Raw genomic sequence first — 22,056 nt, 5'->3', positions numbered from 1 at the left:
TGATATCCCTCCTGTTTGGTGATTTCTCAAAAATCTTGATACTTTTATAATGTGATCCGTAATAATGAGGAAGAAACAATATTACAAACTTTCCAAGCTTGGTTTAATTTATTTGATTATAGCACATAAGGGCTATCCGCCTAAGAGGATGGATGTTTTTGTGGGGGACTTTCTAAGAGAAACTGGCTTGTACCTATATTATAAATTTGAAAAGATTGGAATCAATTTTTGAAGTCATTTTTAAACCTTAAATTAATATTATCTTTCTAAGAAAATACCTTGGCAGTTTCGGAAGGGCTCATTCGTATTAAAATTTGAGTGTATTTCATAGGATAAAAATTTGCTGTTAAATTTCACATGCCACTGATATGCCTCTGTCACATGTCTTGTGGTCTCTGATAATAAATTTAGCACATATGCCAGTACTGGGGCCAACCCAAAGCTGTTTCAAAAGTTAGTTTATATTTACAGCTTTGGGCCAACCTAGAAGTCAAAACTTCTAGCGGTTGCTGCCTCAAGAACCACCAGCGATGTCCGATGAGTACTGGGAAATGAAGTGAAGAGAATCAAAACTCGAAAGCGGGTAAACAGTGCCGTGATACAGTTGCGAAGTATTTTAGCGATTAACGTAAATACTTGTATCCTGGTATGTTTTCCATTATTTTCCTTCTTAGTTACTACATTTTTAACCTCTTATTGGATGTATTGTGTAGATAAACTTTGAATACTGTGTTCTTTCGAACTCTGAGAACTAAGCTTCCATATTTTAACTTCTATCTGTTTAATATTCCATATTTAAAATTTTGTCCGTATTTACTTTTTATTATTTGTTCTGCCTGCAGACAATTTTTCGTGTAGGAATACGCATTCCATTGTATATAATTTAAAAAACATAAAAAAGTAAAACCCTGTATTATAATTTTGTGTTTGGATTGAGGCGTAACACTCCGTCACTAAAAAAATACGAAATGAAGAAATTCGGCAATTTTAATAGCCATTAACCCTCGAGAACACGCACTCATTTTCAAACACGAGAACTCGCGCCGGGTATCTCATACCCTAGTCCGTTTCTGCTATTTAAATATGAAGTAATGCTGTTTATAAGCAAACCAAAGGTAATTAAATATTACAAAGTAATACATTAAAGAATTTTAGTGAATTTAACTATGCATACTTATGTGTTTAAAGGTAGTTTTAACAAACTACATACTGATGTTCAACACAGAGACTTTTTTCACGTTTTTGGCACATAAAGTTGATTTTCTGTCCTTATTACATGGACAAAATGCACATCGTTTTTTTACAGGTGGTTCACTATTAGCGGTCGAGCAGTAAAGTTGCTGAACACTAGTAGTTCAGTCCGAGGTTCGAATCCTGGGAATGGGCTGGCTGCAAGGGCGTTTTCGTGTTTTTCCCCATGTGTAACGTGTATACGAGCCAGTTTCCCTTAGAAAGTCCTCTACGAAGGCATCTCTTCCCCTAGGCAGATAGAGCACTTGAGGCTCTTGAGATTTAGATTAGACCCTCAAGGCTTTGCCATAATCATGCACACACATATCACTATTAACAATTTCCATTTCCTTAGAAGTGCTAGGATAAGTTGTTTTACTTTCAAGCTTACGTTTTCTGTATTGCTCTGAAAGAATGAGTCCCAGTGTCTTCAAAAAGAAACGTCTGTTTCTCAACTGTGAGGGAGGATGTTTCGTGGACTTCAACAAAATCCTGGCATTAATAGCAGCCTCATTCAACATAGAAAATAAAATAACCATTGGCCAGCGATTTGATATCCTTGCTGTAGTGTATGCTGCATCCATTTCGTCGACAATGCCCACAGCTCCTTTCGTAAGATTATAAAACGTGATGATATTTGGTTTTTTTTCAATTCCATGGTCGTTTTGTTTATTTTATCATCAGTATGCATTGTGGATAACATAACTACTACATTCTTGTTCTTTTTTTCAGAATAAGAAACAATTGTTTCTTTTTGAAATCCAAAGACTGAAGAGTACAACTCCTTTTTCACCAAAAATTCAGGCGGTATTTCTCTTTTATTTTGTCTGTGTTCCAACTATTGTAATTTTCTTTTTTAAAAGTTGTTGTGCTAGTTCATGTTCCATATACCAATTGTCAGTTGTCAAGTTGTGTCTAGAATTGAAAAGCTGTGTCATCAACCGCATCACAATGGCTTTCGAACTACGGTCTATTTTGAAGGGTCCATGAGGTTTTTGACCGGCATAAATCTCCATATTCCAGGTATAAAATACTCTAGAATATACTAGTGCAAATATCTTGATGCCGTATTTAGCAGGCTTTTTGGGCATATACTGCCTGAATCCTCACCGCCTCCCAAAAAGGTTCTAGTTTTTTTATCAGTTGTGACGAATTCTCCAACAGTATATGCATTTTTACAATTTGTAACAAATGTTTCAAATGTTTGTTGCGGTGCGCTATGAACTGGAAGTTGATCTGTCAGCACTATCCTCATCTTCAGGGTAGATGTTTTTATTTTATTTGGCTCATAATTCCTTATTAAATGTAGTATTTCATCTCGATGTACTCCATCTTTGATATGATTTAAATCAAATTCCTCGTCATTATAAATATCACGAATACACATCAAATAGTTTTCTGGTTGCAGTTTTCTAATTTTGACTATGCGTAATGTATGCTTTATGCATGAGCGCATGGAAAGAAATGTGTAATAAAGTAAAGAAATAAATATTAAGCTTTTTTTTTTTTTTTTTTTTGTAAATTTTGATACCCTTTAGATCATAATTGCTCTTTATTTCATAAATTACAGTTTCATATTTTTAATTTTATAATTTCTGCATGCCATCTTACCAGATTTAAATTGATGATCTATAATCTGGTAAAACCCCTAATCCAGAATCGCTGAAGTTTATCTAACCACAGTTTATTCCTACAATGTATATTTTATGTATGATACTTGATTTTTAGAAAAAATGAAACAATACAAATTGATAACTTTTTTGAAGAACTTTTATATATTTTACATCAAATTAGTAAATAAAATTACTTTTATTGTGGTAGAGCACCTACAGCTAGATTTTTTTTTAAAAAAGCTCTTTTATTTTAATCAGTATCTTTGTATTAACTGCATGGTATTTGTGTAACCTCGATGTTTTTTATTTCACCATTTTGCAGTTTCTCCGATGTGTTCCATGTTTTTTCTGTGTGTGCCAGTTTCAGTGTCAGTGAAATTGCATTAGTGATTCACTTTGTGGCTATAATATAACCAAATTATTTTTGTTCTTTCATCTTCAATGTGTTTTATTATTCTGTTCATTAATGTGGTAACACAGAGACTGGGAAAATGACAACAAATATTTTGCTTTGTCACAAATACCCCGAAATATCCATTGGGAAGGAAGCCGGTCATCCTAGCTTTAGTTCTTCCGTTTGACTGTATATATCGAACATAGCCCTACTGTTGCTCCCCGATACCTTAGCTGCAGCTCGCAAGCTACTTCTGATCTTTTGCTATCTGAAATGCAACTTGTTTTGAATAAGTATAGTTTACTGACTTCTGAATTAGTATTTATTTGGCGTGTTATTGTGTCTTAAGTATAGTTTAATTTTTTAATACAAATGGAATTTGAAGTAAAAATCGTGCAGTGCCACGTTTCTTTATCAATCTCTAATTAAATTTCTGGTGTTATGTATGTAAAAATGGTTAATCTTTGAATTATGGTAACTTGGCGATTTTTTGGCGAAAATTTGGTGACAAACTCTGCTACAGCAAACCTCTATTTTTTTTTCGGCGCAATTTTGTCTTCACGAAGTAAAGACATGTTTCTTTTCTTTTTATTTACTGAACACTTTTTCCAACAATCTGCTATCTGAATTACACTTATGCTAGAAATTTTATGGAACAAAACTGCTTAATCATGACAAATATTAACTGCAAAATTGGGAAAAAGTGCAGAATCGCAAACTCCTTGCCGCGTTTTTCAAAATCGCACATAAACATAAACCATGTACACGTCGACTTATTTTTACTTAAAAAAACATCCCAGAATTGCACAAAAATGGCATTGCACACACTCTTAACTTTATCCATCTACACTGCTATTTTGTCATAAATTGCAAAAATTTGGACGAAAATGCAGGAAAATTTTGTGAATCTTTAAACTCGGTAAAAAGCACATATATGAAATTACCTGATCGCGAAAAAGTATATACCCTTTCCAAGGATGAACATTTCCACGTATAAAATAAATAAAATAACCAAAAACTTTTACCTCTAAATTATCTATTATATTATAAACGTCACCAACGAATTCATACCGCAAACATTAAAAATGGTTACAAATACTTAGTGTCAAATATTTAAATTATTTCCATGCACGTTTACTTCAACTGAAACGTATACCAAATTGCTACAAACATAAAATTCACAAAATAACTATCATTTAATTAAAATATAACTAAACCATGTACACGTCGACTTATTTTTACTTAAAAAAACATCCCAGAATTGCACAAAAATGGCATTGCACACACTCTTAACTTTATCCATCTACACTGCTATTTTGTCATAAATTGCAAAAATTTGGACGAAAATGCAGGAAAATTTTGTGAATCTTTAAACTTGGTAAAAAGCACATATATGAAATTACCTGATCGCGAAAAAGTATATACCCTTTCCAAGGATGAACATTTGCACGTATAAAATAAATAAAATATCCAAAAACTTTTACCTCTAAATTATCTATTATAAACGTCACCAACAAATTCATAACACAAACATTAAAAATAGTTGCAAATACTTAGTGTCAAATACTTAAATTATTGCCATGCACGTTTACTTCAACTGAAACATATACCGAATTCCTACAAACATAAAATTCACAAAATAACTATCATTTCATTAAAATATAATTAAATTCAAAAACACTACTTAAAATATAAATGAGCACATACATTAAATTAATAAAAATTACCTTACAATCCTAATTACTTTAATTACCTAATTACTTTATGATCCTAATTCTTTAAACTAAATCATTGCTAATAACAATTTTCCAATAATACCATATTACTTTAGTTACTCCTTACATTTAGAACAATGCATAAAAATAATATCCTCAAATAATTAAAAATACTAACTTACCTAATCTTCTTCAGAATCTTGATTACATGGCGGATAAACTTTTCTTATTTCCTCCGCTAAATAAAAAGCAATAATTAATTATCATAATGCTTCAGAATGGCGCTTTTTATAGCACTCCACGTGCCCTCTACTGTATTCGTATGTGCGCCTGTTTCAGGATCTTTAAAACCATACTTATGGTTCACAGCAAGATGTTGAAAACCTTCATCCTCCAAACAGACTTAATAAAACTTAATAAGCAATCTTTACTTCTATCTCGCACAACCTTAAGAAACACTTATTACTACCCCTTTCAATCCCACTAAATACCCATTTCGAATTCACTTTAGATAGGGCCATGGGATCCAAAAATTAACCAACACTATTTCACACAACACAGAATGAAGCTAAATACAAAATTTCCAGATTTTTTTCAATTTCCCCCCTTTTCTGATTAAAGAACTGTAATTCGTCCATTAATGTCACATGACATTTCTCATGATCTCTCATTTCCCTCACACAAATAATGCGTAATCGGAACTGAACATTATTCCCAAAGTCTAGGTAGTAATCTTTATCGCCTACCAAAATGTCGCCAAACTACCTGTTACCATATTCCAAAGATTTGATAGATTTTAAACTGTGCACTGCTGGCTTATCATAAGAGCATCAGATACGAAAATTACAAATAATTCCATATCTGGTAAGTACTATTCTGGTTAAGTTACTTCTTGAACAGGTAATGGTCATCGGAATACACTAATATTAAGTTAATCTAAAGGGCAAAGCTAATATTTTTATTTAATTATTCTTCCTAATATTTTTCTGTCAAGTTAAATTTACTTCAGGCAGTATCTGCTTGCATTAGAATTTTCAGTAATGCATGTGAACTTCATTATCTAAGTCCAAATTTATCAGGGCAATTCGAAAGATAGTTTAAAAAATTTTAATTTATGCACCTGAACTTCATTATCTATGTCCAAAATTATTCGGAGTATTCGAGAATTTTCAATGATGCCCCGTATATTGATTACTAAAAAAATTCTGGCAGATTTTGTTTTATGCCACGCTGAAATACTGTAGCAGTCAGAGCTGTCGTGGGAGATACTGATTATTCAAATACCACTGAAATTGCAATGATATTCTTTTGTTGGTAAATTCTTCTATACTGGGCATCAATAAAAGTAGTTATTCCAAAGTTTTGGGGAAAAATGCTTAACGATTTCTTAAGTTAGGAACCAAAGATTTGAGTGATCTCAGTATGTTTGTCCATATGTTAATTGTGTGGAGAAACAAAATTACTTTTTAAGCAAAAACTTAAGCAAGTTAATAGCTTATTTTTAAATAAATTTTCTTTCTCGAATAACAGTTTCTCTCCAGTGCGCGTTGACGTTTATCATTTAATTTATCCTTTCTAAAAGACTGCTCAGTTTAAAAAAAAAAAGAAAAAAAACTCAATTTTCTTTTAAATAATTTGTGATTTACTCAAATAATGCTTTTTTTATATGATTTTAGACCAATGAATATGCATTGGATTGAATTTACGGGTAAAGTGCAGAATCGCCCACTTATTTGTTTGGCACTTTTTACAAGGGTAAGAAGAATTGGATTTTTGTCAGTTTTCTTTGACGTTTTAAGTGAAATATGTCGATGTGTACATGGATACTGAGTATGGGCTATTCAGCACCAAATAAATGGGTGATATAGTGGGCGATTCTGCACTTTACCCTTTACTTCTATTAAAATAAAACAATAATTATAAATGGAGACTTATAAAGGAAATAAAGAGAAAATATTTGGTTTCTCTACCTGAAGAAAAAATGCTCAGTTGCCCAGTACAAGAGTTATAAAGTTTTATTTTTGTGGGACTTAACTTTTCTGAACACAAAATAGTAGATAAAAAAGATGTATTTATTCAAATGTAATCATGTTACTCACATATTCATTAATTTACTTCAAAAGTTTCTTTATATTCAGAACCTGTATCAATATTTTTTGAAAGGATATAAATTTACACTTGCGGTTCTTGGACATTTATAAAATCAATCATGCGGCTCCCATCATCTTGAAGTTTAGCCATTCCTTGTATATATATTCCCAGTGAGGTGATAGTTCATCTTCAGTATTTCTGATGCACTTAAGGCCCACCAGCAGCCGAGCGGTAACGTCGCTGAACATTGGTAGTTCGGTCCGAGATTCGAATCCTACGAACGGGCTGGCTGCATGGGTGTTTTCGTGGTTTTGCCCATGTGTAACGTGTATACGAGCCAGTTTCCCTTAAAAAGTCCTCCACGAAGGCATCCCTCCCTTAAGGCAGATAGCTCTCGTGTGCTTTGCCGTAATATAATAAACCAAACCTGATGCACTTAAGGCAATTATTTCATCTTGATGTATAGAGTTTTATTTTAATTAAAATAATTAAATTAATTCTTCTGTTAGAAGAAGAAACACATTTTCTGCAAAAATTTTTTAAATGTGCTTTAATATGATCAATCTGTATTTTTAAAATATACTTTTTTTTTATTATTATGTGATTGTACGTTTTTAATTCTCACTATGTTTTGAATTTTTATATTTTTTTTTTTAGTTCAGAGATGGGAAGACGTCGTAGTAAAAGGAAACCACCACCAAAACAGAAAGCTATAATGCCCCTCGAGACTCAGTTCAACTGTCCTTTCTGTAATCATGAAAAGTCCTGTGAAGTAAAAATGTGAGGAAATAATTAATTGATTTTTAAAGTAAATCTCATTATAAAGTCCCACTAGGGTCTTGTCAAAAGTGACTATGAGTAGGGTGACTTAATGTGCTGGAAAAATTTTAAATGCTATAATTATAAAGTTATGCAATAATAAAAAAGGAAACATTTTGAAATGAATATTAACATTCAATTAATATCTTTAAATTTTCTATGAATAATTTAATATATTAATGCAATTAAAATTTAAATCAATAATGGGTTTTCGTTTAAAAATTACAGTTGAACCCCACTATAACAAGCTTCAAGGCACCAGAAGTTTGTTTTGCTATATCTGATCTGGTAAGAAAATACATTATCTCACAAAAACATGTAAAAATTAAATAATGATTTGCATACGCTCACAAGTTAACATTATCTTATATATAGAAAAAGTTAATAATAAATCTAATTTTGAAAAGATATCAAAATTTAAGTACAGTAAAAACACTAAAAATGAAGAATTTACCTTTAACTTTTAACCAGTGAGTACAAAAGTAATCTGTTATTATTTGCTATCATAATGCGTATTGTATTAAAATGTTATCCATTTTTTGTCCGAAAAATTCCATCATTTTTCTTTCTACAGGTGTGAATAAAAATTGATGAAATGTATTGTGGGCTTGCATTGCCTATGGCAGGGAAATCACTTTCTATGTATAATGTCTGTCAACATTTTCATCAGCATCAAAAGAGTCTTCAATGTCAGGATTTCTTATTTTAATTTCTGTTACAATATCTTCATTACTTGGAACTTTGCATGTAATAGCATCATAATCACATAACTGAAAAACTCTATATCATATTTACATGTATATACCAAAAATTCAGTTGAAATACATACTCTGGTGGCCGCATTTAAGCAGTTGTTAACAATTCATCGGATTTTGACATTTTCATGGCCAACTTTATGCCTAAACATCTATTTTGCCCAGTATTGCCCTGTGCTTTTTTGTTTTTCATTTCTTTAAGTTACATAAGTGTTCTACTCTCTGGCTGTTGCATCTTTTCCATAGAAGCATGGTGAGAGTAGGAAGAATACAAAATAATTTTAAAAAAAAAATTATATTTTAAAAGGGGAAAAATTGCTAGCTAAAGAACAGTTTATGCATGTGCAGATTGGTAACTATTTCTTTCTTGCCAAGGTAGAAGTTAGCAAATTAAATATTTAATAATTAAAAATGTTTATATTTTAAAAGAAAACATGTGTATTAGTCATGAAAAACTATTATGTTTTAAAAGAGAATATTTTCACACAAGAAATATAATTCATGTCTGTTTATACAAATCAGTAACCTTTTGTTTCTGTAAAGAGTAAGTACCAGTTATTCTTTTAATATTTACAAAAATATTATAGACAATAGCAGAAACATGTAGTTAATTATGATAAAGAATATAAATAGGATTTAAATTTGAATTATGTTCTTTTTTATTTAGGGATCGACAAAGAAATACTGGTCGTATTACATGCCGTGTTTGTTTAGAAGATTTCCAGACATCTATTAACTGTATCCTTGTGTGAAATTGCATTAAAACTTACTATTTTAAGTTTGAAATGTATATAAAAGAATCAAAAAGCTGATACCAATATTTTTTTAATTAAGAAAACCTTTTTTTCATTTGTATAATCAACTGAACCAAGTAAGGTCATGAAAAAGTACTAATTGTAATGTTAACTTTTAAAAACTAAATAGTGTGAAAAAGTTGCTTTATGATATTGAGACCTTAAATAAAATTTAAAATACATTAGAATGTGAATGACACCTTATTAAGAAAACTGAAAGTAGTTGAGAAAAGCTGTTTTTAATAATTCTCTTGTAATACCATCTACTTCCATGCATAAGCGAAGAATTTTTGGAACTTTCGCTAAAGCTAAATTGCAAGGCTTATGTATGAATGCGCTAATCTCGAAATAAATCATTGTTACTTTTCTATTAGCTGGCACAAGTGATAAATCACCAGATATAGCATCTTATTTCTGTAGTTTATATTTCATAATTTTAAATGAAATGAGTTATTTGTTTTCTGAAAATGAGTTGTTTTATTTTTGAAATTGTTTATACTGCTGGTTTATTGTCATTGCTTAAATGAAAAATCTGATATTGGGGAAATTAGTGCCTGGTTGAGAGTCAAGTACAAAAACTCACCTTGAAATAACAGAATACTGTAAATAATTAGCATATAAAAATCACAAAAGCCTTTTAATTTTCATTTTGGATATTTTGAATGTAACCTGCATACATAATTCCAGTTGTTATTCACAGAACTTAATAAATGTACATTTGTCTAGCAATAAATGAAGCAAATAGTTTTTGCAAATGAGATAACAGCTCTCTTCAAACCGATTTCTGACCCACATTATAGCATTTTACTTACAATTTTTCGCACTGCATTTCCTTAAGATTTGATTTGGTTTTATGTGATTATGGCAAAGCCTCTAAGAGCTATCTGCCTAAGGGGAGGGATGCCTTCATGAACGACTTTCTAAGGGAAACTGGCTCGTATATACAGTGGATGGACAAAAATATGGAAACACCTTGTGAAATGCATGTTTGAAAAGAAAGATTGATTTTAATGAAATATGTAGGTGGCGCTGACGTTTTTGACTACTGACGCCACCTATACAACTTCGTAAATGTGCTAAACAGTTCAGTTGTTGTCGGAGTACTGTTATGTGAGGTTGTCATTGCATTATGTCAGAGTTAACAGACTTCGAACGTGGGCAAATTTTTGGAGCACGTATGGTAGGTGCTTCCGTAAGCAAGGTAGCCGAGGTGTTTAGTGCTTCAAGAGGTACCGTATCAAAGATTTATTCCTCATATTTGGAAAGCGGAAAAACATCATCTGCTAAATCACATAAGGGCAATTGTGACGATAAATAAGAAGACCACAGCTTCAAAAGTTACTGCTGAAATGAATGTTGTGTTATCGAACCCTGTGAGTACCAAAACAATTAGAAGGGAGTTTCATAAACAGGGAATTGCTGGCCGTGCTGCAATTGAGAAGCCACTCATCAGTGATGCTAATGCCCGTAGCAGGAAAAGGTGGTGTTTAAGTCATAAAGCCTGGACTATAGAGCAGCGGAAGCGAGTAATATGGTCTGACGAGTCTTCTTTCACGTTGTTTCCCACTTCTGGCCGAGTTTATGTCTGGAGAATGCCATCTCAAGCCTATAATACAGACTGCTTGTTGCCAAGAGTGAAATATGGCAGGGGTTCTGTTATGGTTTCGGCAGCCATATCATGGTTCTCTGCTAGCCCCATGATAACTGTGTCAGGGCACATGACTGCCAAGACTTATGTGAACATTTTGGCCGATCAAGTTCATCCCATGGTACAAACTTTGTTCCCTGATGGTGATAGTGTCTTCCAAGATGACAAAGCCCCTGTTCACACAGCTCACATTGTCCAGGACTGGTTTTCTGAGCACGAGGATGAGTTGTCCCATCTACCCTGTCCACCACAGTCACCAGACCTGAATATTATTGAACCTTTGTGGTCTACATTGGAACGGAAAGTGCATTCTCGTTATCCACCGCCAACATCGTTATCTGAACTTGCCACCGTTTTGCAGGAAGAATGGTATAATATTCCCTTGGCAAACATACAGGAGCTGTATTTATCCATTCCGAGAAGACTGCAAGCTGTTTTGGATGCCAACGGGTTTTCTACACCATATTAAGCAAAGAAACATGTTTTTTTAAAGGTGTTTCCATATTTTTGTCCAACCCCTGTACGTTACATATGGGAAAAACCATGAAAATGCCCATACAGCCAGCTTGTTCATGGGATTCAAACCTCAGACTAAACTACCAGTGTTCAGTGACTTTATGGCTCGGCTGCTGGTGGGCGATGATTGTTTAAGAAGTACATCTTTATGGAATGTGAGTTTTGTCATTTTGTACTGTTGGGCAAAATGCCATACTTTTGAAGGAATGCAACACTTTTTCATCAGCTGACAGACTCCACTGTCCCATTATGATTCGTTAAAATAAAATAAAATAAAATAGAAAAAATACTTGATGCAAAACACTAATCAGAAAAAGGATTGACTGGGTTGCAAAGTAAATTTTAGTAATGACATGGGTTGTCATGTAGCTATTTTTACAACATAATGTGCTGCCTTATGATGTTTTTCGGGGTGCAGATGATGGGGGGGGGAATCTGAAAGCTTTTCGTATTTTATATTATGCTCAAAGGGGCATTTTTTCCCCATTTATACCCACAGACTGGTTTTGAGAGCATTTATTTGGGCTAAAAGTATTTAAAAAAAGCATATCTTTAGAATTTCTGATAGGCAATGAACCGCACAGGAGATAAAAATTCCCCCCCCCTGTACAGTGTTGCCACTGCTCACTCTGAAATTATTGATTCTGTAAATTAAAAATTCGGGCTTCCGGGTGCCCATGTTTGGGTGGAGAGCTACATTATTCAAAATTTGATGTCTCTAGGTACTTTTTTTTTTTTTCCCACATAATGCACAAAACATACATACGTTCATGCAGATTCTTCATTAATTTCTTTAATAGTAATACAGGGTGATAATATTTTGTAACAGCAATTTGAAAAGTGATTCAATGCAAAATGCCATTTTGAGATTAATGCCTTTCTGGGCTAATGCTTTGGTCTAAAAACATTTTTTCTTACACAAATTCCCTGTAATTTTTTCTGTAAATAAATGTAGCTGTTTCTCTGTGTAAAATATTTTTTATTAAAGTCAATTTTTTTTCATTATTTCATTCAGGGAAGCTACATAAAATGTTCATTGAACTGAGTAATGGAAGAAAAGGTTTGTCATTAAAAAAAAGGGGGTGTTAAAATAAATTACATTATGGATATGAGAAAAATTCATTTTAAGATTCAGTACTTCAAAAAAAAGTTTTGATCAGTTTAAATTATGGAAGCCAGTTATGTTACTTATATAAATTTATTAAGAAAGGTAAAATTTTTTCATGTGATATTTCAATCAATGAATTAAAGTATGTTAATTTAATTATGTATAGATGAGAATTATTATTTAAGTCTTTTTTATTTTATTGTATTTATTATTTTTTTACTATAAGGGCTTGTTATTATTTTGCATGCTCAGTACTGAGTATCTTGGACACTTATGCTTGTGTCAGATCATAACTAAATTCCTTTGAAACATAATATATTTTTAGATTTTTCTGACTAGAATCATTATGATTTGTTTATGCATGTTTTGTAACTAACATAAATATTATTATCGTACAAGATGTAGATTATAAACGTGTATTTGTGAGATATAGAATGCTGGCCATAAAATTATTATACCATAAAGGAAAGCAGTCAGCAAAATCCTTATTTTACAAAAACATCATAATGTTAAAACTGCAGGTAATTTTGAGGTACAAAATATGCAGAAATCAGTACCCTTGAGCACCTGTCTGTGGCATCTGTTATAGGACTGGGCATAAAGTGAAACAGAATTTTGCTAACAGTTACAAGTCATGCAGCTTCAATTTGGGGCTAAAGCTTATCTGTTATACTGGTTGGTGGATGATGTGCCAGGCTGTATACAAGCCTTAACTATTTTTTTCAGCTGATGAGAAATTTCGAGAATATGCTGGCCAAGGTAAGAGTTGAACACCCTGTTTATTGAGAAAAAGTAGGACAGCATTTGTGACATATGGTCTTGCATCGTCCTTTTGAAAAGCGGGGTGATCGAGGCCTTAAAGAATACAGCACAGGGCATTAAAAACTCAGTAATGAAAGAATGGCTAGTCAAAATGCTAGATATGTCGACTAGAGATTGAACAGGATACTTATCCAGTGGCACCTCATATCACAGTCCAGTTATCTTCGGTCAGTCAATTTTGAGCCAATATAACAATGAAGAATATAAGCTTCAGACATTCATTCTCCTACACACATAAATACTGCCATCATGTTACTCTGAGCAAGAGTGGGATTTGTCAGATGTTACACCGTTCTTAAGTGTCGATTCTTGTTCTGTAGTATCAAGGAAACCTGAATCACTGCTTACCTAACTGACGTTCTGCAGGATTGCAGATGTCATTGTACTGGATGTACAGTTACTTCATGTTCTACAACCTACTTCATTTTTTTATCTCACTGTATCAAATGTTCCTAACATCAGTGCTGACAGGATATCTCTTGTCTGAGGCATTTGTAAATGTGGAGGAGAGGAGAATTGAGATATCTCCATGTCGCTTTTTGTGACCTCATAACAGTTTTGGATATTGATCAATGAAAGCAACAATTGTGTGGTGTAGAAAATTGCAATGCCCAATAAATAGGCTACAGTTATCAAATTACAAGTCAAATTCTGAAATATACTGGTATGAGTTCCTTCCTTTTACGTGAGGCATAACATAACCTCCAATGCAAAATAAGAAAAGAGTAAATGGGATTTCCAAATGCAAACTGGTATTTTGTTCAGCTTTTTTACCTAGTTTTGTGCACTCTTGTTTGCAATGTAGATATGTGCTGAAATGTAAATCATTTGCATATCCTGATCTTTTACCTTTCATCTAGATTCAGTTTTATTATGCTTTTCCTTCGTGGCCTGCAACTTTAATGATAAGCAGTTATTTAAAAAAATTCCAGTTCTGAAACTACCAGAAACTGTCTTAAAATATTTATTAGTTAAGTATACATTTTATATACATTTAACTAAATGCAGTATTTTCTTAACCAAAGATGAAGATCTTTCTGAACCTGTTGATGTGTATAGTGACTGGATCGATGCATGTGAAAGTGCAAACTAATAATGTGCAGTTATGAAAAAGAAATTGTTTTGTACATAGTTGATTCATTTTGTATATTTATTTCTTATTATGCTGACATTGCAAAAGGCCATTGACATTGCAAATACGAATCTCTGTAATGTATAATAATGCATATCTAAACACAAAATTTACAATTCATGTACATTCATGAAATAACAGCTTTCATGTCAATATTTTTTTTAATTACTTTTTTTTTTTTTTTTTTTTTTTTTTTTTTTGTAAAATGGTGCTTTTTGGAATTTTTCCAAGCATTGCAGATTTTTTTGTTAACTACATTTAAAAATAATAAGAAGAAATATCTTATTTACAATACATTCTACAGATTTTAGAGCTAATTTTTTAAATAACTTTTTTGAAAATAATATGCTTTAAACTTGTATGTAATTTAATCTTTTTCTTTGAACGTTATTATTTTGGATTTTTACAAATGTATAAATTTAATAGAAAAAAAAAAAAAAAACTACCATCATAGATAAGTTTTTCTATTGTTATGTTTAAACATAACAATAAGTTTCTATTGAAAGCTTTAAATTGTAATATCATCATTAGTTTCTGACTAAGGATAATTCCTCCAAATTTAATCAATTTTTTTAAAGATGATTGCATCAGATTATGTTGAGCAAGCAAAAAACTTTTCCTTCGTTTTAGTTTTTTATTTAATGCATGTTATTTTTATTTGTATTAAATTACATGTAAAAAATATTAGCTTCACTGGTGCTTTTGTACTGACTGTACTATTATTGTATTTTTCTACATTTTATTTGACGAAATATAATTTATCCAAATTGTAGAAAAATGAATTATGGATATCTAACAAATTTATTGAAGATATTAAATTATGGAATAAAACTCAACAATATTTTGCTGTATATGGTACTTTTAATATAAAATTGATACATTTTCAGTTGTTTTGAATTTTCTTGATGCTTTTCTGTCTTCCTGCCTTTCTATTTAGTGAATAATATATGTGCATTTTTGATGCATGCAGATGTACTCAGTGTACTTTACAATACAAGATGTTATTAGTTCCTTGTACAGTGCAATTCAGAAGTCCCTGAACTTTCATTGTAAACATTGTTGACTTTTAACAGTGAAAAATATTTGCATGTATTGCTGTTTGAGATAAAAATTGGCTGAGCTTTGCTGAAGCCCTTGTATGCATTGTTAAAGCATAATACCAAATATAGTAAAAGGAATATGAGAAGACAGAGCTAATAGTGCATCATGACTCTTATTCAAGAATGACGATTTTAATTTTTGTTTGTTAGAAGCTGAAAGATCTGCATATCATCATAAATGGTTATATGTGATATCTCAGTCAGTTTTTTAACTCGTATATCATCTTGTGAATTTGCGTATTGAAGAATATGGAAGTTATTTCCAGCATGTTTTTATAGAAAGATACTTCTTATTCCCTTATATTGCAAATTAATAATGATAGGGTGAATATTGTGCACATCAAACAAAATAAATCAACAGTGAAATAAATTTTTTAGATTAGAATTTTGGAATTTCTGAATCGCACTGGATTACTGAATCTACAAGCGTTACTTTATGTCATGGGTTAGATAACTGTTATCACTGTTGCTGAATTACTGAAATTTAGCCTCATGCATCATTCATGTAAATGAGCCAGATTGTTTTATATCCTGGAAATTTGAATTATTTGTAATAAAAGAAAAATTAACATAAGAAGAACTTAAGTGTTTTCATGAAAATGTACATAAAGCAAAAATACATTACTTACAGATACTCATAGCTGTTTTTGATATTAATCCTTTAAACAGCCAAGTCACATACATATGTTCAAAAATATTGGTCATGATACTTTCAAATACACAGATATACATCTTGAAATGTGTCCAGACAATTATGGTAATATATATATAATGAAAGAAAAGGAATCAACGTACAAAGTGGGTGAGTGATTTTGGCTAATTATAATCAAGAAAATACTACTTATTCATGGTCTTTTCGAAATTTTAGGCACTTTGCGGGTCAAATTCTTGCCCTGAAACCTGGAGTTGTTAATAAGAAATATAAAGAAAAGGAGGAATAGAAAATAATTTGAAATGCAAGCAACATTTTGAATCAAAACCTGTCCAATTTATTTTTATAATGACTCAATTGTACTTATCACATCTTTTCTAATTCATTCCACAATACTTACTTGGTGTTAGTATATATTTTTTAACACAAGCTTTTGTATTAATTTTTAATTATTCGTTAGTATGACACAGGGAAATCTGAATAACATGATTACGATTCTAATCTATGATTTTTTCTCTCTGGTAGCTGGGAAGTTCACTTTTTAAAATGTCATTAGGTATATTCGTAAAGGACTGAGATGCTGTTTGACAGTCTCCAAAGAAGTAAATGGCAAGCCATTTAGAAAATTCTGAAGATATGAGAATCTGAGATCTGGTGAACATAGAAAGAATGAGTCTGACACTCATTCTGGTGTGGACTGAGCATTGTCAAGTGGAAGATAACATATCGATGATTACTCAGTTGTGGTTGCTTTGCGTAATATTCTCCTTTTAAAATTACCATTTGGCAACAGTATTTTCCTGAATTTGTCTGATTTGGTGGCAACATTTCATAGACTAAAATTCATTTGTAGTCCCACTATGCACAAAGCATTACTGTTTTGAGATTCAGTGTTACTAAAGGAGGTTCTTTTGGTTTATCTGATGATCTTGTAATATAACTGTATAATATTCACTTCTCATCTGTAATGAGCGATTTCAAAAAATGAGTTTTGTTTCTTTTCGGCAAAGAATCGAATGACGAGACTCGAGTAAGAATATTCTAAGTATGGAATACCCGTACATCAAGATGGCTTTTATACCCAGTCTTTCTAAAATAACCCGTGTAGTGCAATTTTAGAATATTTAGTTTTATCCGATAGTTTCGGAACAACATAACATGGATTTGTATCAATAGCATCTTTTAACGGGTCCTTGTTTGCAAAGCATTGTCATTTAGAGCAGGCATTTTTTAGGTTGAAATTTCCATATGCTGTATGTTTAAGTATGTTATTTTTTTAAATAAATTGCTAAAAAAAGTCTTTAAAGTTTTCAAATAGAATTTTCCAATGTATTGAATTCAATACTATATAAACTACAAACGTATTAAATACTAAAAAAGTACAAATTTATATTAAATTTCAGTGTTATGTAATTATGTATATAACATATGTTGTGCAGATGGTGACGGAATTATTGTTTACTGTAGTCAATTTCTTTTTTATGCATACTTATAACATTTGGCAACAAATTGCACTTTTTTAAACCCAAATCGCACCAAGGCCGCTACAGAAGACAAGTCCCAAGAAAAATTATGATAAATGATTTCAGTTTTTTTTATGCTAGATCTACAATTTATATCTGTGTATTATCTAACATATATGGAATTCATTTAAACTTCTGCCAGAATAACTGACGATACCTCTGCCAACTTTCTTGTTTGGCAGGATTCTATAATTAGGTCAGATGTTGTATCTTTATAGGTGTTTGATGTTGTGTCATTGTTGCTTTCTACAAGCTATGTTTTGGGATGCAGAAATGCGATAAAAATAATCCATTTTATGTGTATAGACTTATTCATTGGTGCAAAAACCACCATACAGTATTTGAATTTCACAGAATAGATGGCAAAACAGTGTGATGCCAGCTGAGGATGAGATAACCACAGAGTATTCCCCAGTGACTTAGCCACAAAACAAAAAAAAGGGGGTGATTACAAGGAATTCCAATACGAGTTATATGTTGAAATGTACATATAAAAATACAAGGTATACAAATGGTGATATGCAAATAATAATATAACATGAAATACTACTTAAAATGAATAACAATATCTGTTCATGTTATGATGAAATATGAAAATGGAAATTAATGATATAAATTTTAAATAATTCTCAAATATATATATAAGATAAAAAATTATTGGGCCCAGAGAACCAGTCCACTATGCCCAATCCATAGATGCAGGAATCACCTGTTCAAATGCTTACAGCCAGACAGTCCAAAATGAGCAGATGCCCCATCATGATGAAATCACATGTTGCATCTCACATTTGCTGGAACATCGTAAAGTAAGCGGGAAGAATCTGCTTCAGAAAGTTCCAATAATTCGGAAGGTCGTGCAGGATGTGAAAAGGTCAGCCCAACTAAGCAGTTGCCGACCAAGCGTGCCCACACGTTTACTGCAAAGGTCTGCTGCATAGCATGGGGGCTTTCTTGAGCTCACAAGTGTACATTGTGCTGATTGAATACACCATCCCTATTGAATGTGGCCTCATCAGTGATCAACACATAAGCTGGGAAATTCACATTTCACATATTTTGTTTCAGATAGCACTGTTCAAAATACACACCTGCAGGATGATTATCAAGGAGCAGTAACTGAAACCTTTGGAGATGAAAGAAGTGCAAGGACTTGGTGTTCAAGACACTGTACACTGCAATGGGACACTTCTAAGACAGAGGCAATGGTACAATGGTTGTACCGCTATTAGTCTCCGCAGAGCCTAACATACTTTTTTCCATTACGACCCAACACGTTGATCATGGCCTGCTCTTACTAGTCCTGCTACTTTTTGATGATCCTTACTGGAACAAATTTTATTGCACATGTGCACACTCACTGTCAGCTGTCAGGTATTCCATACACTAAGTGCATATCTGCAAGCTCACTGTTTATATACTACAGCTTGAATTAGGAAGCTTTTAACTTTCCTCTCCAGCACTTCCTAGTGCAATACGATGACTGGTCATGGGGTAGTCTGCAATTTTCAACCCTTATGATGTGCTCTACCTTTCCTATATGGTTGTCGCTATTTTTTCAGACACTCTGTGTGTGTATATATACATATATATGCACAAAAAATTGATCTTTCTTTATATAACTTTTATAACAGCAAGAAAAAATATTCAATTATATTTCAATAATCAGTCTTTTTGGAAAATGAATACGACTGCCACTGCAAGTAGTTGTCTGCAATGTTTGAGTCATCGCAGACTTTTTGCTGTGGAACCTGAGAAATGACACGCATATGTATGTGTTCCAATAACATATATACTGGTTTTAAGCTTTTGATTGAAATTGTATTTTTTACTTATCTCAATAATAAAATTTTTATATGTTCATTTAATAATGGTGTGATGGCCTATGTAAAGTGGAGTCAGAGTATATAATTTTAACAGAGTCAATAAAAATACATGTGAATAAATTTGGAGTACTAACTGTACATAAACCGATGCCTGATGTTTAGAAGTTGGAATTGATTTGAGTGACTACATGATTGATCAAAGTTGAAGAACATATGATTCAGAAAGAGATATGGAATCAGTAATGTTTAGCATATCTAAGAGTAATCTAGGTGTGGGATTGTAAACAAATTTGGCACATGTAGCATTTATATCATTTTTAATGGCAGATCTTATACTGAAAAAAAAAAAAAAAACCTGTTGGCAAAATTTTAGTTCACATTGGGCTGTTGTGAGCCATTTTTGCACTTTTAAGTTGCTGTGAAAACTTTCAATCAGCCTATTAGACTGAGGATTGTAACCAACACTTCAAATGCAGTGTGTACCTAAAACCTTCATTAACTCCTTAAACAAGTTGGATACAAAATTACGGCATTGATCATTTGTAATCGATAAGGGGGCAGCCAGATTTAGCTATCCATTTGTGTACTAACGTTCTACAAACTGTCTGAACCGCGATATCAATTGTGGGTATAACATCCAGCCATCTGGTGAAGTGATCAGTAACTGTCATGCAAATAACTGTTAACTTTAAGATGGTGGAAGATCATCTGCAAGTCTCTCATTAGACAAGGAAATGTACCTAAAAGGCACTTTGAATGTCTGAATTTTTAAAACACTAGCATTGCAGGAAAAATTGAACAGCAGTCATAACAAATTTCTGCAAGGTAGCCTGATTATTTCCATTAAGGCTGAAGTGCTGGTGTAAGAAAGAGAGTTAGTCTGCTGGGAAAAATTTTGGAGTTAAAAGATTTAGAAATGAGTGGAGGAGATGTATTTTCAGTAAAGAGTTACATCTCTTTACTGAAAATACATCTCCTCCAACTCATTAAAAAAAAAGTCTGGAGAACAGACCTGGTGGTGACAATTTATTATGCCAGCGAAAAAAAATATCATGCAAGGAAAAGCAGCTAGGAAGAAGGGGATTCAAGAAGTGTTTTTTTTTATTTGGTAACTGATTGCTAATTTGGTTCTGTTATCTAGCTAAATTAGTATGAAAAGTCAAGTAATATGCATTTATGACAAAAATGTAGGGCAATTTACTTTTGGATCCAATTTCATATTTGTATTAATCAAATTTCTGCTCATATCTACATATGTATTAAATAACTAACTACTTTTGGGGGGGGCATAATGAACTGGAAGTTGATCTGTCAGCACTATCCTCATCTTCAGGGTAGATGTTTTTATTTTATTTGGCTCATAATTCCTTATTAAATGTAGTATTTCATCTCGATGTACTCCATCTTTGATATGATTTAAATCAAATTCCTCGTCATTATAAATATCACGAATACACATCAAATAGTTTTCTGGTTGCAATTTTCTAATTTTGACTATGCGTAATGTATGCTTTATGCATGAGCGCATGGAAAGAAATGTGTAATAAAGTAAAGAAATAAATATTAAGCTTTTTTTTTTTTTTTGTAAATTTTGATACCCTTTAGATAATAATTGCTCTTTATTTCATAAATTACGGTTTCATATTTTTAATTTTATAATTTCTGCATGCCATCTTACCAGATTTAAATTGATGATCTATAATCCGGAATCACCAAAGTCCCGACGAATCCGAATTGAAGACTTTGTACTGTAGTAAGAAGTTTATTTCGCCTTCAGTTTACTAGATGGCAGTACTTTACTGAAGGTTTCAAAGGATAGAGGTTTATGCTGCATTTTTTTGTTGCAAAATGGCATCCATTACCTTGAAACATTATATAGATGATTTAGATTCTTCATCCCATATTCTTCCTACTCCTGCGAAATGCGAGCTTACAAGACAGTGCAAAGTCTGTTGTTCAAAAAAGGATAAAAATGGTAAAAGGAAATACTATTCTGGTATACTGATTGTGGAGTTGGTTTGTGCTTGTAAAAGTATTTCCAGTTATACCACACAAAACTGAAATACTAATGAAGTATTCAGTTTTATTTATTTTTTAGAAAATAATTAAAAAAAATTTTTTTTTATAAAATAATGCTCTACTAGAAGTGAACTATACCACTGCCACACAGAGTGGCAGCCACCTCAAGCGAATATGCAGTGGCTACAAAATCTTAAAATTTTTATGCATGTAATTCAAAATATCAATTTTTAACTACTAAGGATATTTTATTTTGTACTAACCATTTAATTTTTGCAATAAAAAAAATTTACAATTTATGT

General features: G+C 32.0%; 1 protein-coding gene across 1 annotated transcript; it reads left to right on the top strand.

The window, feature by feature from the left end:
- The first annotated feature begins 496 nt into the window (after nt 1–496).
- On the top strand, nt 497–16,317 carry LOC146998679 (transcription elongation factor 1 homolog). The gene is made up of 4 exons (XM_085811530.1): nt 497–646; nt 7,701–7,823; nt 9,285–9,355; nt 14,537–16,317. The coding sequence occupies exons 2-4, from the start codon at nt 7,708–7,710 to the stop codon at nt 14,596–14,598; spliced, it is 249 nt and encodes an 82-aa protein (XP_085667656.1). The 5' UTR covers nt 497–646; nt 7,701–7,707; the 3' UTR covers nt 14,599–16,317.
- The last annotated feature ends 5,739 nt before the right edge of the window (nt 16,318–22,056 follow it).

The sequence above is a fragment of the Stegodyphus dumicola genome, chromosome 2 (genome assembly GCF_044657685.1).
Source record: "Stegodyphus dumicola isolate Sdum_Otavi_A_Nest chromosome 2, ASM4465768v1".
Lineage (NCBI taxonomy): Eukaryota > Metazoa > Arthropoda > Arachnida > Araneae > Eresidae > Stegodyphus > Stegodyphus dumicola.
Note: the sequence above shows the minus strand (reverse complement) of the source record. Positions and strands in the feature narration are given on the sequence as shown.

Coding starts and splice junctions, on each gene's coding strand:
- LOC146998679 (XM_085811530.1), top strand. CDS start 7,708: ATGGGAAGACGTCGTAGTAAAAGGAAACCACCACCAAAACAGAAAGCT. Junction 7,824..9,284: donor AAGTCCTGTGAAGTAAAAAT/GTGAGGAAATAA, acceptor TTTTTTATTTAG/GGATCGACAAAGAAATACTG. Junction 9,356..14,536: donor TTTCCAGACATCTATTAACT/GTATCCTTGTGT, acceptor CCAAAGATGAAG/ATCTTTCTGAACCTGTTGAT.